Below are 27,860 nucleotides of genomic sequence, written 5' to 3' on the forward strand. Positions count from 1 at the left end.
TAAGCAGATACCAACTGAGCCACCAGGAAAGCCCAAGAATTCTGGAGTGGGTAGCCTATCCCTTCTCCAACAGATCTTCCCAACTCAGGAATCGAACTGGGGTCTCCTATAATGTAGACAGATTCTTTAGCTGAGCTACCAGGGAAGCCCATATATATATGTATATATGTATGTATGTATGTATTGGCCATGTAGTCAGAAAATAACCAATCTAAGACTAAATTTAAGCTGTTTTAAACTATCTGAAAACTGAGAATCCTTTGATCAATTGATTGATTTGATCATAGTTCAGTTTATTTACAGTTACTGTCTCATGCCTCTTACATAAGAAAAAAGTAGTGTATTATCTGAATGCTATGTGCTATATGTAGCAACCTTAAATATTTAGTAATGGAAAGCATAGGAAGGAGAGATGGCATATGTAGTTGAAGAGGAGTTTTGTAGCCAAAGAGATCTAGGGTTTAATCCCAGCTTATTGATGATTAGCTATGTCAGTTATTTACCTTATCACTTAACCTCTATTTTCTCCTCTGTTAAGTGGGCTTAGTAATGCCTGCTTTAGTAAAGTTAAAGTAAATTATATAATTTATATATATGAGAGCGAAGTTCACCCCACCGGTGAGTTCACAGCGTGATGGGAGGAGGAAACGGGTCCTTTGCCCATCACAACTGTTCTCTTGGGATGAGAAACCTGCATGGGGAACAGAACCAGCCCCATAAATGGGCTGGTTTCAGCCTAACCCTCAGAAGCACTGGGGCTGGCAAAAACTCTTGGTTTCTTCAGGAGAACTTTTATCATGTTAGTTTTTTCCATTGTTTGAAGACATTTCTAGACAGAGTTGGGTCAGTTACAATGAAAAGTTGACTCTTTATAAAATTATATGTGTGTGCATGTATATTATATAGGGCCTGACATATGACACTCAATGAAGATAGCTCTAATATTTATTGTTATTACCCTAATACTGTTAATTAAACTTTCTATATAAGTTTCCAGAGAAGAATCTGCTTCAAATGATTAAGGATCGATACTATTAGACCAAATCAAACTTTTATTAATTCTATAATGTTTGAAAGTTGTATATGTTGAATTAATATTAACCTATAAAATAAAATTAAAATGAATTAATAAAAGAATTTATTCAGACTCTGTTCTGCTAGCTAACATATAGCTTTTCTTTCAACAGGCTCAGCACTATGCAGCTATGACCTAAAGCCTTCTGAATATGCATCATCAAAAGCAAAAGGTCTTTGCCCCAAACTACCTGTTCCAGCGAGGTAAATTTTACTGTATTTCATTAACTTGTTACTTTTGTTTTTGTAGGTAGATTTTAAACTGTATATGTTATGAGAAAAGAGTGACTTGATGATACCTGTTGCCCAGTTTCAGTACTTTACAATTTTTAAAGTAGTAATAGAAATGACAACATGAATTTCACATTATTTTAAAGTACACACACACACACATACATATAGGCAAACAACATTTCTAATTCTCAGATACTTTAAATTTCTTTGGTGGGCTCACTTTTTAAAATTTTTTAATTAAATAATTTATTTATTTTATTTCTTGGCCACGTCTAGTGGCATGTGGGGTCTTAGTTCCCCTACCCGGGATTGAACCCATGCACCCTGCAGTGGGAGGGCAGACGCTTAACCACTGGACCACCAGGGAAGTCCCTCACTTTTTTTTTTAATGTCATAGTTTTCAAGTATAGAAAGCTGTTGATATTATAAACCTTTTAGCAAAATTTGGAAGTCAGGTCTCACAGTCTCAAAAGATTCTTTGAAGTTTCTTTGAAGTTGATCATCCTAACTGGTATCATTTTTAAATTACCTTTATAAATTTAAAAATATGCCAGTGATTAGTCTCCATACTTTATTTCTGGCTATATCCTTTAGGTACTTTCTCTGTAATAAGCTGTTTGTCCTAATCAACAAGCATTTATTGTTAAGTACCTACTATATGTAATGGATACAAAGATGAAACAAGAAATATTGTTTATTTGAAAGAATTTTAAAATTTTGGGCCACGTCACACAGATTTGGGCTTCTGGGGTTTTAGTTCCCTGACCAGGGATCAACCAAGGCCTTCAGCAGTGAGAGCATGGAGTCCTAACCACTGGACTGCTGGGGAATTCCTTAGATATTTCTTTTATCTTTTCTTTTTTTTTTTTTGGACAGATCTCATAGTAGTTTTAAGTAAGCAAATTTTAAAATTATAAATTGATTTTTTTTTAAAGGAAATAGATTCTCAAGCACTGTAGAATATATCCTCAGAATTAGGTGTATACTGTTTGGAGCATGTCTGGTCTTAAGAACCTTGGCATATATCACTAACCATGTATATAACATGAACATTTCCCAGGGATACGGAATCAAAACCCCTTTTATTGTATCTTAGTAAATTATAGAAGCTATTGGTTAAAATTCTCATCTTATGTCTCCTTTCCTTCAACTGACTTAGGGGTATTACTTATGCTTCATTAACTTGAATTTGAAATTTTTTGTTGAAAAGCTGACAAGGACGTATCAGTTTAATTGATTTCCTGCTCTTTTAGTTTTGTCAAGTTGCTATTAAAATTTAAAGCCTACAGACATAAACACAATGGGACTGTTTTAAAAGATACTAAATAGGAAGGACCTACAAATTATCCCCTTAGACCAATAGGTAAGGAGACTCCATTCATGAAAATTGAGAATATTAGGGAGGCTGTGACAATAAAGAAAAGAGATTCTTTGAATAGAGAAAATTATCAATGTAAAAACAAGAAAAGCTCTGTTCTCTTATCTATTCAACTGCTAACGCCTATTTTAAACGCATATTTGAGTATAGAGAGTCACTATTTTAAGGCATAAATATAATAGGTATGAAAAAGCCATGGTATGAGAATGAAGTTGCCTGCTCTAGTATAATATACGTGGGTTTAGGGTAGAGGGCAGTTCATACTGCATGTCCTCCTGCACCTCTGACCTCTGACTCTACCATGTTGAGGGCTCCCTGTTCCTGGTTATGCTGGGTGATCCAGTCTTGGCTGCATACTCATGAAAGTCTCATGTACAGCATCCTAAGGGCATTCACTAGGACAGAAAACATAGAATTAGGGGCTTGAATGTTAGAGATGGACAGGCTTGGTAGCATGGTTATCCACTAATGTCTTAGTAATCCAAGATGCAATGATGAATCTATACTGTCTGAAAACTATTTATGTAAATGTTTATACTTTATTTAAAGATCCTCATGTTTTACTTATCTTAGTAGTTCACAATCTATCACTTTTGTCTGAACTCACCTTTTTGGAAAGTAAATGAAAAGAAACAATTGACAGAAGGAAGGCAGATCAAGACCTTGTACATAGTAAACCTAGTATCTGGCAAGCAAAGTGAAAGGATCAGAAAACAATAAATTTGTTGGAATAAAAAATTTAGGTCACTACCCTGTTTCACACATAGATTAGATACCAAATCTCCAAAGACTAGGAAGATCTAGTGTCTGTCCTTAAAAAGAGTAGGGACTATACTTTGATTGACTTTTTTATATGTACTAACACTTTTGACTAAGACTAGGCAAACCTGTGATGCAGGCAAATGGCCCTCAGCATAAACAAGTCTGTTAAGCTCTTAGTAAACCAAGTTTCCTCATATATAAAGTGGGATTATCAATACCTCTTGCATGGAGTTGCTGTAAGAATTAAATAAGATATTATGTGTTAAACATATGTTATTGTGCTTGGTGTATGGCTCAGAGTATTATCTGTATCAGCGTCTAGAACCTTCCCATGTCATCATCCTTCCTGAGTACTCAGGAACTTTCTGCAGATGAAGGTAGTGTCTATTTGAAAGAAAAACAGTGGTAAACTTATTTGCAGTAAAACACTAATGCCACACAATTGCCAAATGGTTACTGTTCCTAAGAGCTTTTGAATTTTACAAACCAGTGCCTAGAAAGGGCCATATTGTATCCAGATTCAGAACTCTGTTGGTGATGTGCTGAACATGGTAGCCATGGGGGGTTCTAGCCAGCCTATGTATATATTTATAATGCTTAAAGTTCTGAGTATAGCTAGAGAAAACTGCAGTACTAGAAACAGATTTCATAACTTCAGTTTACTCATCAAACAAACATTTATTTTGATACTTTCAGATGCCAGAAAGGACATTAGGTATTAGAGAATTAACATGATACAGAAATAAGAAACTAATAGTCATGAAAAAAAATAGTTTATCTATATTTTTTAAGTGAAGGACCAAGGTGAATTAGAATTTATAAATCACCTATTGGGTGTCAAGCACTGTTTTAAGTTTCTTGTGTTATCTCATTGAACCCTCTCAAAAGCCTGTAAGGATATTGTCTCTTATAAGAGAAAGGTTAGATAGATTGCTCAAAGTCACACAACTAACTGTTGAGAATCAGAATTTGAATTTAAGATCTTGTAAAGTCTATACCGGAGAAGGAAATGGCAACCCGCTCCATTCTTGCCTGGAGAATCCCAGGGACGGGGGAGCCTGGTGGGCTGCCGTCTATGGGGTCGCACAGAGTCGGACACGACTGACGCGACTTAGCAGCAGCAGCAGCAGCAAAGTCTATATCACAGTTAGTTTGAAGGGGGGGAAAGGGAGTATAGAAATGAAAGAGGAGAGAAAGGAAATAAAATGAAACGTGTGAACATCACTGCATAGTGCCATTAGATTCTTGATTACTTATTTCCTGCCTTTGCTATGCTATAGAGATATTGCCAGAACCCTTTTTTTGTTTTATTTCTTTAATAAAATTTAATTAGAAATCAAGTGTAATGGCTTATTTATAACCTGGAGGTTTAAAATAGTTGTGTGAGGTGCAGACTTCTGTCTTATGAAAGAAGGCATATGGACAAAAGATATTAGGCATTGTTTGTCATCATTCTTTGAGGGAGCTCATTAACTGTGGTAATCTGGACTTAAAGGCAGATAAATGGCAATATGTTTGCCAAGGTGAGATACAGTTTTCCTGTGAGTGGCTAATTTAAAAAATCTTTAAAAGACTCATTATAAATTCATTTGTTCTTGTTGACTAATGTTTCAATAATGTGAAACGGCATCAGTTAGTTCCTAATGGGATGACATTGACTTCTTAAAGATTCAATATTCTGTGGGCTTTAAAAGGTAGAAAACTTCCTATAAACAGAATTCTTTATGCTTTTCCTCCTAATTAAGAAGCACAGAGTGTGTCATTTGGGTTAGACACTAAAGTAGAAATGATCTCATGTACTAGGCTCTCAGAAGTTTAACTTTTCTGAGAGATGTACAAAATCAGATAGCTCATCTTAAATTCATTATATCACATGGGATTTAAGTGGTAAAATATAAGACAAACCATTTCAATGCCATGATTACTTAGAATTTTTAAATAGTAAAGCAATTCAAGTATTAAAAACTTGTGACTGGTCAAGTTGTTTCTGTTTGGGAAAGAGCTGAATTGAGAAAAAAGAATGACAAAGGAATCTAATACTTTTTATTTTTGAAGCTAAGTATTTAATTTCATTTTTGCTGTTGTGTCCAAATGTTATCCTTTCTTTTATTTGCCTTCTATTCCTTTTATTCAGTAACACTAGATTTACCTGTTATTCCTTACCACAAGAAAAGATTTTGACCATCAGATAGACAATGTAGTTAATCAGCTTGTGCTATTTTTATACCTCTAAATTTAGAGCTGTCAGATTTTTTTTAACTGACATAGATTGAATTATAAGGCAACAAACTGTTGTTACTTTACTCCACTTCTTTGAAGGATACTTATAAAAGTATTCTTTCTAATTGACCAAGTGTTTATATACAGTATACAAATGACTTGAAAGGATAAGTTCAGAGCTGTTATCACTCAGCTTTTCCCCTTAAATAAAAATGAAGGCTTAGAATTTTAAGACTATAAGTCTTCCCTTTTCAAATCAGCTGTCCTCATTATAAGTTTGGAAAGCAGAAAAAAGCTAAAGCTACTGGGCATCCTGCTTATATTAATTTAGAATCAATGATTTATGAGTAGCATGATGATGATGAAGATATGTGAAAAGACTTACAGAGAACTTAACTCCTACCCTTTCATGACACATGGAGGGACAGAGAAGCAAAAAGACATAGGGACCTGCAGCTTTGTAATGTTAGGAGAATCACCCAGGGCTTCTGAACCCACGTCCAGTTTTCTTTGCCACAGGTTCCACTCCCTTTTGGAGATCTTGTGTATTTCTCTCTGAGTATAAAAATATACCAACATCCTATTAGGATATGGGAGATTTAGGAGGAGCCACTTCTTGACAGAGTGTGAGGTTTATGGGTACATGACAGGAAAAAGGAAAATGGGAGTAAGACCAAGAAAACTGGTGCATATTACAAACAGAACATCAGTGTTCTTAGGTGGATGTATTTTATGTTGAAGGTTGGAGGCAGGTGAGTTAAACAGAGTTGACATCAGAGATTTTAGGATAATAAATAAAGCAGATGAAGATGTAGACATTCATAGACCAGAGAGGGCTTTAGTTTTGAAGGATAGAGAACCAGGCTTAAAATATGGTTAGAAGTCCTTAGACAGGGACGTTAACCTGGCAAGGACAGTATCAGGAAAAAAGCAGTTGTAGGTCACAACACAGTTGTTAGTTTAAAGGTTTCTGTCCCAGGTCAGTCTCCACTGAGTAAGAACTTGTTAATATTTTTTGATTCTTATAATATTTCTAACTAAATCTATTTTATCTAAAAGAAATCTATAATTTAATATATTTTCAAATCATTAATGAAACAACTTTTGATCAAAAAATGGTGATTTACATATCTGTAATTCAAGCATTACTCAGAATGCTCTGGCTTTCTGCAGTTTGTGTCAAAATATCAAATCTTTGGCATTATCTTTCACCAACACCATTTTGAAGGTATATACAAATACACCCACATTTGTATTTGGAAGCAGTTTTTTTAAAATAAACATGCCTATAATTGTCATTTTTGGATATATTTTACTGTAAAGTATAAGTAAGGTAAGGCTAGATCTTTAAAATTACATTATTTTATTGCTCTGTAAAGTTTAACAGCATGGAAGATGTTTATTCTTACTCCCAATGGTGCTCATGTACCAATATTAAAGGAAAATCAATATATAGTTCACTTATATTCTTACTTGAAAAGAAGCATTCTTACTGTTTTTTGAGGAAGGAAACAAAAACAGTGTTTTGCTTCAGATCATACAAAGTTGCTTTGCTGGGATTAGAGACTTTGGGGATTTGGTGCTCAACCATGTAATCTGTTCACCAATTTGACCAAAATACAGTACCAATCAAGAAAGAGAACACACTTACATCAGTCCAATCAAAAAAGTTATAAGAACTATGACTGATAGTCCTATGCATAATTCTGAAAATGCGGGATTCATGTTAGTAATGACTAAATTTTAACTTAGTTCAGTTCAGTTCAGTCGCTCAGTCGTGTCTGACTCTTTGCAACCCCGTGAATCACAGCACGCCAGGCCACCCTGTCCATCACCAACTCCCGGAGTTCACTCAGACTCACGTCCATCGAGTCAGTGATTTTTTAACTTAATTTTAACTCAATGCACATGTAAATATGTGTTGTGCATAAATAAGGACACATGTGGGCTCTTTTAGAATTCGAACAAATCACAACTGAGGGCATGTTCATAGAGCTTTGCTTAAAATCTCATTAATTAGATCCACACTTGCTCTCAGAAGCTAAAATAGGACCATGTTATAACAAACTATACTTCCACCACGCTTTATACATAGCTATGTTCCTTCACAAGTAAGAGCCGCAGTCAGTATAAACCTGATATAATTGATTCTTTTTTGGACACAAATAATCTCCTAATAATAATAACATACAAAAAGAAAAGAAAAGAATCTGTAATCCCATGACTATAACAGAGATTTTTCTTTAGAGTTTTTCCCCTGTTCTCATTCTTAGATCTTTAATACAGAGATGTAATCATCACATTAGATATGTTTTTCATTTTTTCCCCTTGTATTGTTATAAGTTCTTCCATATGCTAGCATTCATAGTTATTGTTTCAAATAGCTGCATATTCTGCTGTATGTTGATGTCTTGGTATGACTACTTTGTATGAGTTAATAAGCTGGTGCCTCAAATACCTTTTTTAATTTAAGGTTTTGTATGTTGTTCTGATAGAGCAAATATTCTATTAATGGTGGCACATTTCAAGCAAAAGTATATGTTTTTTTATTTTTAAATAGCTTACGGCAAAAATTAATTTTCAGTTCAATAAAGTATATGTTTGTAAGTTTTGTCATCTGCCTCTTGATTGATAGATGTGTAGGCTGAGGAGTCTAAGTGTTTGGTTTTGTTTCTGGTAGTTGTGTGTGTGTGTATATGTGTGTGCGTTTCTTTTCAGAAGGGGAGGGTAATGTCTTCTGTTGGAATATGCACTCCACCCTCTTTGATAAGCTTGTGGTAAGATTTGCATCACGCCCCATGACAGTCATCTTCATAGCATTAAGCTCACAGCTCTTAGCTCCCATATGATGTGTGGAGGGTGGAGTGTATTGCAGTCATATTCACCTTTCATTTGTGTGTTTGATGTGGCATTTATATTAAGTAGGAGTAATTTTTTTTCTGATTTTTTTTCTTGTGTCACCAGTGCACCTATTCCATTCTTCCATCGCTGTGCTCCTGTGAACATTTCCTGCTATGCCAAGTTTGCAGAGGCCCTGATCACCTTTGTCAGTGACAATAGTGTCTTACACAGGCTGATTAGTGGAGTAATGACCAGCAAAGAAATTATATTGGGACTTTGCTTGTTATCACTAGGTAATTGTTTTTCTCATTATTAGCTATTACATAGTATTGCAGTAGAAGACTGTTCTTTTAACCAAAATATGAATACTGCTGGGGATACTTGTAAATTGTTTAACTTCCCATAGCCAAAATAATTGTTTCAGATTATATATAGTTATAAGTATACACATATTTTTTAAGGAATATATATATATATCTGAAACTCATTTCCCTTCCTTTTCCCTCATTGGAGAAAACTGGTATATTCCCAAAGTTTGGTTACTAAGTCTATAATAACACTTAGTATGATAATAGGAGGCTTCTTTTAATGAGTCAGCACCCCTTTGTTTTTAGTTATGATTCCAAAAGGCTTACTTGCTTATAAAAAGAAGTTATATATTCTTATATATTTCCATCAAAAAACATAAATTTCTGATAGGTTACATTTGGATTATATGATTTTTTCATTGCTACAATTAATGTTACTGTATTGCTGGAAAAAGTAGGAAATCTCCACTTGTTAGCCAGTGAGTTTTTTGGTCAATAAATAGGTAATAAAATAAATAAATAAATGTGATTTTCAAGTTGTAAGTTCCCTATATTATCCGAGAACTGTATGTAGCCATATCAGAATTTATAGAGTGTTTTAGTTGGGAGAAGTAAACTGTAGTAGGAACCAAAGAACTATTTTGTTATATACATAAAATGAGTGTTTATGCCTGTTAACACCAATTATAGTCATTGAGAAGACTAGCCGTATTTCTGTCTTGTCATTAGAGAGTATTTTCTTTTTGCTTAGGTAGTACTTGACTCAGTTGAAATAATGCTGTCCATATGAAAAGCTATTTCTGTGATATTTGAAACGCTCCCATCTGTTTTTGGTTCCTGTACATTTATTGCAAATGTGAGTACCTCAATAACATTACCTAGTCACAGATCCCAACCATTTAGTTGGCTTTGCAAATGGCCCAAGAAAACTTGACTATTAGTCTAGCCTTATGTAAAAAGTATTTGATTTCTGAAATAGTTGAATACTTGAAATAAGAAAAAAAATTTAGAAATGTAGTGCTAATAATGTTGTTAAGTCATTGGAATTCCATTTTTTATTAGAATAGTTTTCTTTTTGAAGTTTAAGATCTTTATTCGTTTGTGAAACAAGACTTTAAGTAATTAGAGATAAACAAATTATGATTTCAGAAGTGAATTTCCCTACACAAGGGTTAAATCCTCTCAGTTTTTTGTTTTGAGATTTTTTCACTCAAGATTTTGTCACATTGGGGTGGGTATAGGAGTTGGCTAAATAACTCGGCTAAGCTTTGCTCCTTTTTGAAGAGCTTCTCAATCAAGACTCCTGACCCGAGTTGAGAAGTAAGGTCAGGAATTTTGACTTCAGTAGTTTTCAGGATATTATTCTATAGAGTCAGACCGTATCTTGGAGTTTTAGAGGAGAAAAAACTAGAAAAAGATAATATACCATCTGACTTGTTGGCCAAAACAAACATCCGAGAAGTTGGTCCTGCTGAAACGCATAGATGACACAAGGAAGTGTAGCATTTAATTTAACCGATCTCTGTCTATGTTTGGTAATTTTCTGGTCACGAACATGGCATGTCATTCTCTACACTTTGTGTGTTGTCATCTGTTTGCATGCGAGTTCTGGTCTCTTCCTGTGGTGAGTCCACAACAGTGCCGTGCTGTCTTTGAGTCACCATATGCATTTGCATGTATTCTGTTCTGTCGTTTATAAACCCACAGTTAGGGGCTTTTGGCTTTAAGTGATGCTGTTCAAGTGATACAAGTACTCAAGTCAAGGTACAAAAGCAGCCAGTTTCCATTCTTACTAAAACTGGGGTCGTGAACTTGTCAATAGCAACAAATTATTTTCCCTAGGAGAAAACAATTGAAAGAGTTTCTCTTTATATTTTCTAATGTTTTCAAATGATATTCTGTGTGTCCTTTATCTTCCCTACAGTTCTGTCCATGATTTTGATGGTGATAATCAGGTATATATCAAGAATACTTGTGTGGATCTTAACATTTCTGCTCATCCTGGGTTCACTTGGTAAGCTACTTTTTCCTTTGTCACCCCTGATGTCATCTGTTTTATGTTTTCCTTACATTTATGCTTCCTTATTTTGTTTTCCCTATCTTTCTTTGCTGTATGAATTATGTTTTCTCTGGTTATTTTCACCCTTGCTTTGGATAGTATACATTTTATTTTTAGTTCTGCAGTTGGTAACCTACATATTTTCAGAAAATATTCTTCAATCTAGAATTCTATGGTTTTTAAAGGCTGAAAGGAAGCAGTGTTTGTTGAGTCCTTCTCCCTTTAAATTTAGCATAAACTTTTCTACCTTTCTAATTCTATTTCTTTCTGCCCATTTGTACTTTTTGGCTCTTATTAAATAATTTGAGTGTTCATGTTCAGGTTATTATTAAAGTTAAAATATTATTTGTTGCATTTTTTTTTAAAGACTTTTGCTTACCTTTGCCTTAAGATTCTCCTTACTTGGTTTTAGTGATAACTGCTGGTCCTGTTTTTATTTTTTATTACAGTATAGTCGATTTACAATGTTGTGTTGGTTTCGGGTGTACAGCAGAGTGATTCAGTTATTCTGCTCCTATTTTTATAAAAGTCTGTTCTTGAGTTCTTAATTTCAATTCATATTTGTTTTGACTATAATCTGAGTTCAGTAATTTATTCATGAAGGACTTGTGGGTTGTATATATTCTGAATTCTTGGTTATCTAAGATTGCCTTTGTCATCACATGTGAATGTAAAATTGTTGCATATAAAATTCTTGAGATACACTATGTTGCTTTATATCTATACTTTATTTCAGAGAACTTTGATATCAGTCTAAGTTTGTTCCTTTGTCCATAACCTACCTTACTTACCAGATATTTATGTAATTTTTAACTTACAACTTAAAATCTTTGTCTAGTTCAGAATCTTAACTAAGTTTGCCTATGATCTCTTTTGGGAGGATCTTTTTTAACTTTGAAAAGTTTTCTTTATTTCTGTGCTTGATTATTGTTTCTATTCTAGTGGTTTTTGACTGAAGATTCTTGTTATTCCCCAGTCATCTACCAAATTAGCATTTTTAGTCCTTTTGTCATTTTCTTTACATTCAGGAAGAACTCTTCAAGTTTATCTGCTGTATTCCTCAGTATCACTTCTGTACTTGATTACTTAATTTTGTTATTCCAGTTTCATCTAATTTGTAGTTCTTCCTTCTCTCAACCATCATACTTTTCATTTCAGTTTGTAGCCTTCAAATCTAATTGGGTGCTAGATGATGTCTTAGTCAGATTGGACTGTTGTAGCAAAGCACCATAGCCCTATAAACCACAAACATTTATTTCTCAAAGTTGTGGAGGTTGGAGCGTACAAGATCAGGGTACCAGCAGATTTGGCATCTGAAGGCTGACTTCCTGTTTCCAGCCATCTGATGGCTGTCCTCACATGGCAGAAGAGGGATAGGAGTTCCCTGAGGTCTCTTTTACAAAAAGGGCACTAATCCTATTCATGAGGGCTCCACTCTTATGACCCCTTCATCTTCTAAAGGCCCCACCTCCAAATACCAACACAGTGAGGATTAGGATTCAGTAGATGGATTTTGGGGAGACATAAGCATTCAGTTCATAACAGATGAATCAGATCAGTCACTCAGTCGTGTCCGACTCTTTGTGACCCCATGAATCGCAGCACGCCAGGCCTCCCTGTCCATCACCAGCTCCCGGAGTTCACTCAGACTCACGTCCATCGAGTCAGTGATGCCATCCACCCATCTCATCCTCTGTCGTCCCCTTCTCCTCTTGCCCCCAATCCCTCCCAGCATCAGAGTCTTTTCCAATGAGTCAACTCTTCGCATGAGGTGGCCAAAGTACTGGAGTTTCAGCTTTAGCATCATAGCTTTTAGAATAAAAGTAGATTTGAATCCTATCTGTTGTTCAGTTGCTCAGTTGTGTCAGACTCTTTGCGACCCCATGGACTGCAGCATGCCAGGCTTCCCTGTCCTTCACCATCTCCTGGAGTTTGCTCAAACTCATGTCCATTGAGTTAGTGATGGACTAGCTCTAGCTTGAATCCTAGCTCTCCCACTTACCAGATATGTGGCATTTGGCATGCTATTAAACTTCCCTAAATTTTCAATTTCATCATTTGTAAAGTGGCACTGATAATACCCACTTAATAGCATTGTAATTAAATGTAGTTACATCTATTTGTGCTAATTCCTGGCACAAGTTTAAATGATTAATAAATGATATCTACTGTGGATGTTATGAACAATGTCCTTAACATCGTAACAATTATCTTATTCTATATATTTTCCTGTAACTTCAGCCTTTCTCTCAACTTTTTCTGTTTAGCGAGAATGTATTTTATTCCTGTTTTTGAGGATATTAAATAGTTTTCCAGGCAATTTTTTTGTACCTTCAAGATTCCAAAATGGAAGTAGCATCTCCCTTTCTCAGAAACATTTTCCATAGACTCAGTTGTTTTGCTTACTCATCTTCAGTACAAGAAAAATTCATGCTTAGTATTTGCTTACAAATACTAAGGAATTTCCCTTTGACGTTATTCACTCTTGACTTGAGTGCAGATGGATTGAGTTGATTTGCAAAGATCTTAGCCCAGTGCTTCTCTCTCAGGCATTTCTCTTGTCCACCTCGATATATACATGCCTCTACTCTGAACCTCCCATTTCCTTACCACAGCCTACAAGGCCTTACAGTATGATCTGGAAGCCAGCTCCTGCTCTACCCACATCTGTTATCACTTTTTCCATTGCTCATTGCTGTGGCTATAATGGCCTCTTACTTTCTCTCCTCTAGGTGTGGCCGCATCTCAGCATTTTAGAACTTGCTATTCCTTCTTGTCTGGAACACTCTTTCCTTAGTTTCATAGATTTGTTTTCTCCCTGTCTTTGATTCTTTTGCTCAGATACCATCTCACCCCAGAGAGGGCTTAGTTACCCATCGTATATAAAATTGTACTGCTTTCCCAACACTAACACTTCTATCCCTCTTACTAAGCAGCTTTTTTTTAGGTTTAATATACTGTGGTTTTGGTTGTTTCCTTATTTTTTTTGTTCCCCCAAAACTATATAAGCTCCAGAAGAGGTGATATTGGGGGCTTGGTTTTTTACTGCTCTGTCCTCTGTCCTCAACTCCTGGGTGTTTTCCCAGGTGGCAAAGTTGGTAGAGTCTACCTGCCAATGCAGGAGACACCAGAGACATGGGTTCGATCCCTAGGTCAGGAAGATCCCCTGGAGTAGGAAATGACAACCCATTCTGATATTCTTGCTTGGGAAATCCCATGGACAGAGGAGCCTGGCAGGCTACAGCCTATGGAGTCACAAAAGAGTCAGACATGACTGAGTATGCATGCATGCAGGCCTTAACCCCTAGAACAGTAGATGCTGTGGGCACTCAAAATATACCAAATGAATTGAATGAAAGTGTCTGATGCAGCTCTCTTATTTGGAGGCAGTTATGCCTCCCTCTTCAATCTAGAATCTCTGAGCAAGTGATAGAGATAAAATGTCCCATTTCTAGTGCCCACTGCTATCAAACTGTCAAAGATTTCCTTTGTTCCTACCTATCATTTGATCTTCATTTATTCATAGTATGAATATTTTATCAACTATGTGAGTGTGTCATCACTAGGCACTGGGGTTATTGTACAACAGAGAAGATCTTTGCCTTCCTCAGCTTCATTGCTGATTTTTTTTTTTTTTTAACTTTAATTCTTTTTTTTTTTTTGGTCACAAAACTGCATGACATGTGGGATCTTAGTTGCCCAACCAGGGATCTAACCCATGCTCCCTGCCTTAGAAGTGTGGACTCTTAACCACTGGATCACTGGGGAAGTCCCTTCATTGCTGATTTCTATGCCCTTTACTTGCTTTCCACACACTCCCTAGCTTAAACAGGTGCTGAGGCTCTCTTCAGTAACCAGTGCCTCTCAAGGGTATCTATCCTTGCTGGGCTCTCTCTCAGCTTCAGAATTGATAATATAGTAAAAGGAAGTTCATTTGATACAGTTAAAGATTTGTAAGTGCGTAATGTGGAAGATGATAGTGGAGTCATTGGAGTCCCCCTTTGCTGGCAAAAAGTGACAGCCACACACCTCCTAGCCAAATGGATTGTTGCTGTTAGTCCATGGTGAGGTATAGGAAGGGTCTAGAAAATTGAGGATTTATGTTACACATTTTCTTGTGCTGATTATTGCAAAATTGTTTCCTGTTTCCAGCTGGCACAGGTGTACTCTGGTGGCTGTATGCAAAGCAAAGAAAGTCTCCCAAAGAAACGGTTATTCCTGATCAGCCTCAGGTAGCTGAGGCCAATCTTCGGGCCCTCCTCATCTATGCCATTTCAGCAACAGTCTTCACGGTGAGTACAGGCCTCGGTGTGTCCTTCAGGTTTATGTTTTATTTATAGACCATTAATGAAGCAGAAACTTACCCCTAGCTATTGCAAGCCTACCCTTGATCACTGTTAGGTTAATCTGTGTCCCATGGGGTATGACCTCCTCAGAAGTCTTCAGAGGCTTCCCTAATTGATGGGTGCTATTTGATGCGACATTTTGTTCTGCACTGCCTGCTTTTTGAGAGGGAATTTTCACCTAGAATATTAATTATCATTTTCTAGTAAGAACATATATCTTACTGTCATGAAGTAATGTAACTATTTTTAAAAAACAGTTCTCTTTATTATAGAAAAGTATATTAAGAAATAAGCCATCTCATGTTGTTCTGTTTTTCATGAATTATTTTCCCACTTTTTTCCTTTTAAACTTTTTAACAACATTATTCCAAAAATATAGGTGAGCTTCACTAGTATAATTATTATACTAATTACAGTAAAATTACTCCATACAGGTTATCTTGTTCCTGGTCATGCTGGTGATGCGCAAGCGGGTTGCTCTCACCATTGCCTTGTTCCATGTGGCTGGCAAGGTCTTCATTCACTTGCCGCTGCTAGTCTTCCAGCCCTTCTGGACTTTCTTTGCCCTTGTCCTGTTTTGGGTGTACTGGATCATGACACTTCTCTTTCTTGGTACAGCCGGTAAGAAGACATGTTGCTGCTTTCTTTTAGCGATGAAACTGATTTGCATTAAAATATTTTAAAACATCAGAGAAATATAGTTCTTAAGACACTTATGGACTAAGGTCTGATAAGCCATCAGAAATAATAGAGGTTATGGCTCTTTAATAACACATTACCTTTTTACAGAGGAACTTACTTAGCAGAAATAGACTTAGAGAACTAACTAATGGTTGCCAGGGGTGAGAATGTGGGGAAGGGATAGTTTGGGAGTTTGGGATAGACACATGCACACTGCTATATTTAAAATGGATAACCAACAAGGACCTACTATATAGCACAGGGATATGTTATATGACAGCCTGGAGGGGAGGAGAGTTTGGTGGGGAACGGATGCATGAGTACGGATGGATGAGTCCTTTCACTGTTTACCTGAAACTATCACAACATTGTTAATCTGCTATACCCCAATATAAAAAGGAAAGTTAAAAAAAAAAATAACGCATTCCCCATTCATGATATTTAGATCTTCCCAGCAAAGTGAGTCTAAACCAGGTAGGGACCGAAATCATATCCAGTTTTGAGATGGTTGTGGATTTGAAGTAAGCTCCTGTCCTGACTCAGACATTTAGATTCATTCTGAGATGAAATAATGAATGCATTAGTGCTCCTCTGGAGTTGCCTCAAACTCCAGTGATAGCCAAAGATCAACCTGCCTCCTTGGGGTTTTCTGGTTTGGAAATAACCTGAATCTATATAGAGCTAGTGGTGATACAGTTCATAGTTAGATGCTCGGACTTACTTGTAGCCATACTTAATATCAAAAGTTATGTATGTCTAAATGGAATTAATTGTGAAGAGTGGTATAAGGATAATAAGCGTATATGTAACTTCTCTGGTTATTCAACACACCACCAATTGAAAATAATATTAATTTCTGTACTTTGCTAATTTTATATCTGTAATTATTGGACAAGTAATAGCTCTTTAAGAAAACTGAAGTGTTGGAAAATTCATAACTAAACTAAATAACTGATAATGTGGTAAGAATTATATTTAAACAGAGCAACTTTTAAAAGCTATATATGTTTTTTGAGGAAAACATAATGCTTGATTTTACAGGGTTCTGCTACACAACTTTTGAAGTGATAATTACTTTTGTCCCTTAATGAAATAAACACTGTGATCATAATGCCAGTGGTTTGGGGGTAGGGATATATTGTTGGAAATTAGCTTAATCTCCTAGATTTAATAGCCATGTTTTTTGGTTTATACCTTATGTGCTTCTTCTTTCCTTCTTTGATATTTTCCTAGGTAGTGCTGTTCAGAATGAACAAGGCTTTGTGGAGTTCAAAATGTCAGGGCCTCTGCAGTACATGTGGTGGTACCATGTGGTGGGCCTGATTTGGATCAGTGAATTTATTTTAGCCTGTCAGCAGATGACTGTGGCAGGAGCTGTGGTGACCTACTATTTTACTAGGTGAGGATTTATACTTGTCAGAAAACTTAAGTTGTAACAACATGGATGGACCTAGAGGGTATTATGCTAAGTGAAGTAAGTCAGGCAGAGAATGTCAGATACCTGTATGATTTCACTTACATGTGGAATCTAAAAAACAAAACAAATAAACATAACAAATAGACTCATGTGAAATAGACTCAAATGAAAGTCACTCAGTTGTGTCTGACTCTTTGCAACCTCATAGACTATACAGTCCATGGAATTCTCCAGGCCAGAATACTGGAGTAGGTAGCCTTTCCCTTCTCCAGGGGATCATCCCAACCCAGGGATCAAACCCAGGTCTCCTGCATTGCAGGTGGATTCTTTACCAGCTAAGCCACAAGGGAAGTGCAAGAATACTGGAGTGGGTAGCCTATCCCTTCTCCAGCAGATCTTCCTGACCCAGGAATCGAACTGGGGTCTTCTGCATTGTAGGTGGATTCTTTACCAACTGAGCTATCAGGGAAGCCTCATAGATACAGAGAAAAATCAAGTGACTGCCAGAGGAGGGGTCGAGGCTGTGAGTGAAATAGGTGAAGGAGATTAAAAGGTACAAACTTCTAGTTACAAAAAAAAATGAATGATGATGGGGATGAAAAGTCTCACATGGGGAATATGGGCAATAATATTGTGATCATTTTGTATGGTGACAGATGACAACTAGACTTATTGTGGTGATCATTTGTAATGTGTAGAAATAGTGAATCACTATGTTATATATGCAGAACTAACATAGTATTGTAGGTCGATTATACGTCAATTTTTTTAAAAAAGCAAGAAAAAAGAAAAGAAAACTTAAGATAATCTAAGTAATTATGCCTGTAGGAAGTAGAACTGAGGCTGTTAAGAGTTTAATTTCTTTAAGAAGTAAGTGGAACTCAATATGACAAAATGTGTAGTTGATAATTCTGTGAGGTAGGAAAATGGGAGGTGATTATTTTATTCTTTATTCTCTCCTGTAACTTTCTTAAACATTAATTAGAATAGCAGGTCATGCTACACTTAAATTACATTTATCAGAAAAATAAATCTAGTTAGTGTCTTAGGTATTGGGTTAGCCAAGAAGTTCTTTTGGGTTTTTCCACATAAGATGGTATGGAAAAAGCTGAGTGAACTTTTTGGTCAACCCAGTATTTTTGCTTATATAAGGATCTAGCACAGGTTAACAAGTCTTTAATTTGTATGGATCAGAATAGGTGTTGTGACTTCCTTTCCTAATTTCAGAGCTAACTATGCACTACTGTAGGCCTGACAGTTTTCCATTAAAATGAAGTGCCAAGTCTAACATCTTTCTACGTTCCATTATCTGATTATGTAAATACCGCCATAACTATTTACTAGTAAGAGCTTTCAAAGCAGTTTTATTTAACTTAAAGTATTAGAGCATAAGAACCCCATGAAACTACCATAAAGAAATGAAGCGTTAATTTTACATGATACATCTGAAACACTTGTAGTTACTTTGCTATTTTGCCATAGAACTAGAATAAGGAAAATGAATTAATTTTTCACTTTTTTGAACTAAATCTTTTCTGTGTTTCTATCCTGGTCAAGCCTTTAATTGTCTTTTTGGTCATTTTTTAAACAGGGATAAAAGGAATTTGCCATTTACACCGATTCTGGCATCAGTGAATCGCCTTATTCGTTATCACCTTGGTACTGTGGCAAAAGGTTCTTTCATTATCACGTTAGTCAAAATTCCACGGATGATCCTTATGTACATTCACAGTCAGCTCAAAGGAAAGGTAAGGAAAAACCTTTTCTGGACTTTGTGTGGGCACATTCCAGATCTCAGTTCTGCATGTAGCAAAATTCCCAATGATATTAAGTCCAAGTGTGATGTTTTCTTCCATGTCCTTGCCAAGTGGAATCTAATTCGGTCTCCTTATCTCCCACTCTCGTACTCATATGCTCTGGCAAAATTTATCTAATCACAGGTTTCCCCAGATATCCTGTGCTTCTATTCCTCTGTGTGAATTCACAGTTTCCTCCTTGGAGCCCTCCTTCCTGTCCTTAACTGCGGAAACAACATGCATTTCTGCATGCTGCTGCTGCTGCTAAGTCACTTCAGTCATGTCGCATTTCTGCATAGCTTAGCTCAAATGCCCCCTCTTCCTAGAAACCTCCCCTGAGTCCTCTAACCTCCCAAGTGGCATCTTCTCTCTCTCTTCTCCACTTTCATGGCACTAGGATCCTATCATTCTGACTCTAACCTTTGTTACGTTTAATGCTTTTAACTTCTTTGTTGGTCTTATATACTCTATCTTATATGCAATAGGTACTAAGTAAATGTTGAAGTGAACTGATTAAAAATAATTCAACCATTGCATTTTGAGGGAAAAAAGGATGAGTATGGAGGCCTTAAAGCATGGGTTGTGATTTTTCTTAATTTTTACTTTTCTAAAATTTATAATATGCTACCTGGTATGATTTGATTCTTTGGTCTTTAATTATTTTCATTATTCATTCTTTCCAGGAAAATGCTTGTGCTCGATGTGTGCTGAAATCTTGCATTTGTTGCCTTTGGTGTCTTGAAAAGTGCCTAAATTATTTAAATCAGGTAAAAGATTTTAAAAATACATCTAACACTCACTTTCAAAGACAGGTTCATTGTTTCTTCTTTCAAGATAAAGTTTTTGAGTTTAATTGAAAAATGTTTTTTGCTCATGGTGTTGTACATTGTGCCTTGATCAAGTATAACTATTTTAATCATATTCTTATTTTGAAACATAATATATATTCTTCCCAAAGCTTATTATTGCAGGAGACCCCAGTTTAATTCCTGGGTCAGGAAGATCCCCTGGAGAAGGGATAGGCTACCCACTCCAGTATTCTGGCCTGGAGAATTCCATGGACTGTATAGTCCATGGGGTCACAAAGAGTTGAACACAACTGAGCGAAATTAATTGTAATACATGGATAAATTTCCTTAGAGTCCATCTTTCAGGAAAATCATTTATCTTTTATCCCTTAATTTACATTTTATCTTTGATTTTCCCTGAGAATCGTGTCTACCCTAGCCATTCTTCTTTAATTCATTTAATGTTGTTTGAAAGCTTTAGTGAAAAGTTGTTGTGACACTTACTCCTTTTTTGCAACTGTTTACTATTGTTCAAAATTAACATGCCGTGGGGTTTTTTTGTTTTTGCTTTATCCAGCTGCTGAAGACTGTGGTACTGGCCTGGAAAATACTAGCAATGAAAGTGCTATTCCTAAGGTCAAATGGAGAGATTGATACTTATGGAGTAACAGTTCACAGAGGAGTGGCTTGGTCCTCTGTCTTTCTGTATCTGAGCATGTAGGACTCTCACTGTGAAACACTCTTTTCATCTTGAGTTGTTTTTCTTAACCACTTTTCTCCAGCCCCTAAAAATCAATTCTAATGTACTGATGCCCTTATCTAATAGACCAAAGATAAAAATTGACTTCCTCACCATTAACCTTTAAGTGATTGAAGAGTAGCATTGCACTGTCCATTCACTCACACGTAGTCAAATGGAGAGAGTCCTGTGGTGATGGTGTTGAGCATGCCTGGAGTCTGCTTTATTGGAGTTCTATGATTAATGTGAAGAAGTAGATTTCACATTTCATTAGCAAAATACATTCCTGTGGTTCATAATACTCTTCGGATGTAAAGTATTGGGAAGGTCATTATTAAAATAATTAGTAACAGCCACAACATTCTACAAAATTATGTTTTTTAAAATTTGGTTTTGGAACAAGTCATCTTCATCAAAAAAGTTGATGGATGCAGTAACGATAATCATCATTACATTTTGTATCCGTCACTAAATAGCTTATATTCAGAGAGATGTGCTAACCTCAGCTGTCTGTTTTCGCTTCCCACAGGCACCTTTTGCTCTCACAGTTTCCAAAATGTGCAGAAAATAACTTCCTTCCAATGTCTTACTAGCTCCTATTGGTCTTTAATGATTCTTCCTGAGCACCACCTCCAAGAAACTTTCCCTCATTACCGCAGCTCCTCCTCCGACAGTGCACGATATCAGTTCATACCTCTGTGAAAACACTAGGAGCGCTGTATGAGAGTTGTCTGTTTACTTCTTCTCCTCCTTTAGATTTTTAGCTCCTTAAAGACAGGATCTTATTTTTGTCTCTGCAGGAACTGCCATAGTGCCTAGTATACAATAGGTGGTCTTTAAATGTTTTTTGAATGAATGATTAGTCACCAAATATTTGGACTAAAAAAGATTAAGAGAATGATGTGAAACTGTAAGGACCTCAAAAAGGAGAAGTGCTGAAGGAAGGAAACAAATCACATGATATCAAGATGGTAACCAGGTGAAAACATATATAAAGTTTTCAGCTCATTCCAAGCTAAACAGTAGTCAGCAAGTTAGTCCTAATAGTCCTGTGATGTATATCCAAACTACAAGTTGGTGTTTCTTGTACAAGTTTTGTGCATTTTGCATCTTCAAGAGGTAGGCATGATGCTTGAAGATTCAAGGAAAGCATTGACATAGTAGCAAACCAATTATGGGAGTGAAGGTTTAGGGAGAGTGATTCTAAACTCATACTTGGAATATGAAGTATTCCAATGTGGAGACTGGTTACCATTGGAGCGTCATGTCTCTTGTTTTCATAGAAATGTTGAGATGAGGTCAACATATTAAAAATATTAGAATACTTCTTGCCATGACAGATTAATTTTAAGCATAAGTACCAGTTGCCAGTGGAATTTTTTAACCCTTGTTCCTGTGAAATATTTCAGAGCAGGATGGGCACCCATCTGTTTGAAGTACTTAACATGATGGGGATCATGGTGGTACTGAATCAATGAGCTCCAGAGACTTTTCTAAAATTTGAGAAAGCAGGGTATAAGTGTATGATCTGCTAATGTAAGAAAAGACACTTAAATACTATCACATGCAGTCAGCAGGTATAACCTTAGTGCTCTGCTACAGGTGTGAAGCCACAGTAGAAAGAGCCCAGATGTTGAAGATGTGTTTCCTTCCCTAGCAAGCTCGGTGAAACCTCTGAGTCTCAGTTTCCTTCTTCAGTAAGTGGAAAAAATATACCTGTCCTCATAGGCTTTAGGTTAGGGTGAAATATAATGCAGATAAGTCAACTCTTACGGTGTCTAGCTTTTGGTAGACACCTAGTAAGTGTTATTATCACTCTTTCCCTACCCCATTTTATTTATTTATAAAGAACTCGCTGTGTTTTACTCTAAGATAACAGAGCTGTGACAAAGAATTCAAAAGGTAGTTCTATAATGTGTCTTTTCTCTGACAGTAAATGTACTATAAAATACTGAAGAGTTTGGAAAACCAAAACAAGAAAAAAACATCACCCATGATCTCACCGTCTAACATAACACTTTTGTTACCAGCAAAATGGCAACTTAGTCCTGGACCTCCCGAAGGAAAGAATTCAATCAAAAGATATAGAACACTTTTAAGCAGCAGAAGTTTTATTAAGCAAAGCGAAAGTACACTCCCAAGAGAAAAAAGGAGAGTGAGCTGTGTGGAAACTAGAAGCAGCCCTCCAGCTGGGGATAGGGTTGGTTTTTCAAAGTAGCGGCAAGTCCCTCCCTATGTCCTGCATCATTTGACATGTTGATTGTCAGTTTTAGGTTATATAACTTTTCTCCTTGTGTGCAAGCACTTACCCACAAGCACCCAAGCAAAACCCATGCAGGGGTAGGGCGATGGGGTGGGGAACCGGGACAAACCTGCAATACTAGTTTATTACAAATACAGAATAATGAACCCCAGGTTACACTGAGTCACCTTTTAGGGTTTTAGGGCTTGGTGTGCCTGCGCCAACATGTGATGGAAGGCTTTATCTTATTTAGGCCTGATAAGTCTGGAAATTTAACTGTCTTGACCACAATTAAGGGAGGATCTCTGGGCATGTTCTGATCACCAGTGTCCGGGTCAGAGAGGGAAAGATGGCCCCATCCAGGATGGAGCAGGGACCCACTTGTGTCTGACTAACTACTTAACACTTTCATTAATATACTTAATAATAGCTTTGAGAATAAGTTTGCAGTGTTTTACTTCAATTAATGTCTGATAAGCTCTGAACCTCATATGTAAAGTAGGGCTAACAGTAGTGTTTACATTGCCTGTTACCATGAGTATGAAGAGAGTCTGCGGTGCTCTGAGCATGGGCTTAGACACAGCAAGTCTTCAGTGAGTGGAGAATCTTATTCTGTAGTAATGCCCACAGTTAACTTCTTTTATATTTTTATAATGTACATCAATTTTTATCACCGACACAGTGGACATGGGTTTGGGTGGACTCCGGGAGTTGGTGATGGACAGGGAGGCCTGGAGTGCTGCAGTTCATGAGGTCGCAAAGAGTCGGACACGACTGAGCGGCTGAACTGAACTGAACTGAATTTTTATTTTCTCTTGTCAAGTCTGTTTAACTTTTCCTTCGTGGTTTCTCTCTTGGCTTTTCTACTTAGAAAAGTTTTTCCCACTCGAATATCAAATAATTATTCTACCTTTTTTTCTTGTAGTCCTTTAGAGGTTTCCCTTCTTTGAAAAAAGTTTATCTGGGATTCAATCCGTTGTTCCAGGACCAATTAATGATTAATCTATCCTTTCTTCTGCAGTGAAATGTCAATTCAATCATGTATTAAATTCTTATATATTGTACTTAAATCTATCTTTGGGCTTTTTTTTCTATACCGTTGATTTGTCTATTCTTCTACCAGTACTGAGTTTTTGTTTGGTTTGGTTTGGGTTTTTGTGTTTATTTGTTTTTAATTTTTTTTGAAATATAGTTGATGTGCAGTATTATATAAGTTACATGAATATAGTACTGGAATATTTCTTATAGCTTCATTATATATCTCAGATGTCCTGTGGGGCAAATCTCTTGCATTCTTATTTTTCAAAAACTTCTTATATAATCACCTGTCTATTCTCTGAGGTTATCTTTATTCAATGGAGTACAGTGAAATAATAATACCAATTACAATGCCAGCTATCATTTCCTGAGCACTTATCATGTGCCAGGCACTGTGGCTCACATTTCACATGCAGAGTCTCTCATTTGCAGTTTGGGTTTTTGTAATAGTCTTTGGAAATGGTTAACAATGAGTCGGTTAATGTCACTTTACATCATTTTCCTCCTGTATGCCAACGTCCAACCTGAGATATCTCCCTGGCAGTCCAGTGATTAAGAATCTACTTTGCAGTGCAGAGGAGGTGGGTTGGATCCCGGGGGACTAAGATCCCACATTCCGCAGAGCAACTAATCCTATGCACCACAACTATTGAACCTGGACACCACAACTAGAGATTCAGTGCGCTACAGTGAAACGTCTGTGACACAGCAAAGATCCCGCGTGCTGCAACTAAGACCCGACACAGCCAAGACAGATACATACATTTTTTTAAAAAAAGAAAACTTGCAACTTGAAGTTAAAAGCCTTGAGTGGAACCGGACAACATAAACCCCTGAAGGGCCACTTGAGGTTCATTACATCCTTCACGTGACTGAGTGCAGCAGCCAGGGTCCAGAGCTATAGGGAGCAGTAGAGAGTGGTCAACTGCAGAGCTCATGTTCCATCCAAAGAAGGCTGTCACCACTTAGCTCTAATATACCTTTGCCATGTGAGAATTTATAGACAGTTTCTAACCCTTCAGTTTTATAAGAGAAGCCAGAATTCTGGATGTTTGCATTTTATCTTTTGCTATTAAAATGTTTACAACTAATAAAAAAAGAATAATTCTGAGTGACCAGAGCAAACATTGTATAGTCTTTGGGCCACATATCATCAGTTGTCTATAGGCTACCAGTTGGTTGCCACTGCTGTAGAGAATACAGAGGATAATAGAGAGGAGTGTTGACATGGAAGTGGGGTAGACCAGAGTCATTGTGCAGCACGATATGAAATTCCATAGTCCACAGCTATGTGCCAAGCAGTGTGGAAAATACAGCTGGCTTCAAAAAAGAGCTTTATGAATGGATAAAGATGTGGTGTGTGTGTATACATATACACACACACACAATGGAACATTTCTCAACTATAAAAAAAAGATGAAATAATGCCATTTGAAGCAACATGAATGGACCTAGAGGTTGTCATGATAAGTGAAGTAAGCCAGACAGAGAAAGGCAAATATTATATAGTATTGTTTGTATGTAGAATCTTAAGCAAATATAAGTGAATTTTTAATGATACAAATGAACTTTTATACAAATCAGAAATAGACCCACAGACATGGAAAACAAACTTGGTTACCAAAGGGGAGAGAGGGGGAGAGAGAAAATGGAAGTTTGGGGTTAAAGCACACTACTATATATAAAATAGGTGAGCAACAAGGACCTACTGTATAGCACAGAGAACTATACTTGATATTTTGTAATAACCTAAAAGGGAAAAGACTCTGAAAAAGAATATATATATATATGAATCACTTTGCTGTACACCTGAAACTAACACAGTATTGTAAATCAACTATACTTCAATTTAAATAAAAAGAGCTTTAGATTTTTCAAAATAGGCCATTAAATATATATAGCATAGGTGCTAGAGTTCTGCAGATAAACAGAGTGAACCGTGACCCGCTTTTTGTTTCTGCACGTGCTTATCTGGATGTGACAGGAAAGTAACTGTACATCTAATGGAACAGTATAAAATTCGCTTTAAGTAGAAGGATTGTTCCAACTAGAATCTGTGTCTTTGGGGCATTGAATTACTCAGGTCTTGGTTTACTTGGACATTATTTGAAGATAGTACATTTAACACTGGAGGGCATCTGTTCTCCAGCTGATAAACCCCTAAGATTATAAAGCTTTTCTCTACATAGTATAAGTGGGAGTTATTTTTTTGAGCACCTACTTAAATCCCTGATAGTACACTAAGCACTTTATATATGTTATCACTTTCTCCAACTCTGTAAGGAAGGTGCATTTCCTCTATTTTATACATGAAAACATTGAGTCTGGTACCTTGTAGCAGATCACATGATCTACTTCGTGTTTCAAATTGAAGTTTCAAATCTAAGTTTGCCTGGATCGTGCCATGACTACACACTGCTTCCTACAGTTGACCCTAGAACAACAGCTTTAGATCGTGTGGGTCCATCAGAGATGAACTTCTCACCCTGGCAAGAGGGATTTAATCGAAAGGGAGGAGGAGTGAGGCGAATGATGGGGAGTGGGAGGCATGTGCATTAATCCAGGGAAGGGGCAGGGCTTTTTCAAGGGAGTGGGGTGCTACCCCTTTTTATCTTGTTTTGGTCATTAATATATGGTATTGGCCACCAGTGGGTGTATTGTTTAATATGTGAATTTATTAAACAATACATTTTAAATTAATATGTGAATGTATTAAACAATACATTTTTTTATGATGAAAAAATTATGGGGGTCCACTTATATGGGAATTTTTAAAAATAAATACTACATACTCTAGTACAACAGAGTCCACTGGTGATTGACTCCATGGCTGCAAGAACCATAGATAACAGAGACTATAAAGTTAGTCTTGGAGAAGGAAATGGCAACCCACTCCAGTATTCTTGCCTGGAAAATCCCATGGATGGAGGAGCCTAGTAGGTTGCAGTCCATGGGGTTGCAAAGAGTCAGACATGGCTGAGCGACTTCACTTTTTTTTTTATAAGGTTAGTCTAAGTGGTTGGCAGAAAGTTCAGAGAACACTTATTAGCCACAAAGGACTCAGAACGTCTTAAGAACCCTGGCATGAATCCTTTAGACTAAGAGCTGTAGGAGAGGGAAGTGACAACTGTCCGAAAGAGTTGGCACCCCGACCCCTGTGTTGTTCAAGGTCAAATGTATACATGCTTTTGTACAACTTAAAGAAAAGTAATTGTTACAGAAAATATTCAAGCTTTCTGATATAAATTGCTGACAGCAGCTTTCTGCTGAAACTGTTTCCTGTTTTAAACTAAGACAAGTGGTAATTTTTATGCAGTCTATTTAAGTTAAGATTTACAACATATTTTTAATTCTGTCCCTTAAAAAGTTGGAGTATTTAGAACCAAACTGAGTGAAATATATGGTATCAATCGGACTTTGTGCTTCCTCCATCCCTCACTCAAAATGCAAAAGGGATCATTTGGATTACTGTTGCCCCTATTTAATGTATGATGGTCCACATGTAGAGATGTACTCATCTGTTCCCCTTTTCCTACCGTTGCTATCTAGCTTGCCGTATTAAGTGGGTTATTATGTTAAGATTTTAAACTTTAAGAGAATTTCTAGGTCCTTAAATGAAGAAAAGAAAGAAGGTGTGAAAGTATAGAATCTGTGCTCTGGGACCTATGGCCAGACAGGCCTGGGGACCAGTACTTTTTCACTATAACCTTTCACACAAAAGTACACACACCAGGGACCGCTTGGGCTAATAGGCATCCTTTTATAAGGATTTCTGGATGGTGATCATCTTTCATGTTGCTTCTGAGAATTGAGTCCTGCCAGTGAGACTTAAAGAATTGAGTCTTTAAGCCTGTGTCCTGCCTGAGCAGATGTTGGGCACAGGCTAAATGTTAATCATTGATGACTCTCTGTGGGCAATTTAGCTGAATGTCAGGAA

At 36.7% G+C, this 27,860-nt stretch overlaps 1 protein-coding gene across 4 annotated transcripts in view; it reads left to right on the forward strand.

Moving 5' to 3' along the window:
* The window catches only part of SLC44A1 (solute carrier family 44 member 1), a 237,544-nt gene that overhangs the window by 130,815 nt on the left and 78,869 nt on the right, over window positions 1–27,860 (forward strand). For all 4 annotated transcript variants that reach the window (XM_086315774.1, XM_086315775.1, XM_086315773.1 and 1 more), the window contains exons 5-12: window positions 1,188–1,278; window positions 8,633–8,802; window positions 10,742–10,831; window positions 15,029–15,168; window positions 15,657–15,843; window positions 17,137–17,302; window positions 18,912–19,068; window positions 19,800–19,883. In XM_086315774.1, coding sequence (XP_086171900.1) covers window positions 1,188–1,278; window positions 8,633–8,802; window positions 10,742–10,831; window positions 15,029–15,168; window positions 15,657–15,843; window positions 17,137–17,302; window positions 18,912–19,068; window positions 19,800–19,883 — 1,085 coding nt within the window. The remainder of the gene's footprint in view (window positions 1–1,187; window positions 1,279–8,632; window positions 8,803–10,741; window positions 10,832–15,028; window positions 15,169–15,656; window positions 15,844–17,136; window positions 17,303–18,911; window positions 19,069–19,799; window positions 19,884–27,860) is intronic.

The sequence above is a fragment of the Bos grunniens genome, chromosome 8 (genome assembly GCF_055505025.1).
Source record: "Bos grunniens cultivar Pamir isolate PY7600 chromosome 8, Bosgru_T2T1.0, whole genome shotgun sequence".
NCBI classification, from domain to species: Eukaryota; Metazoa; Chordata; class Mammalia; order Artiodactyla; family Bovidae; genus Bos; species Bos grunniens.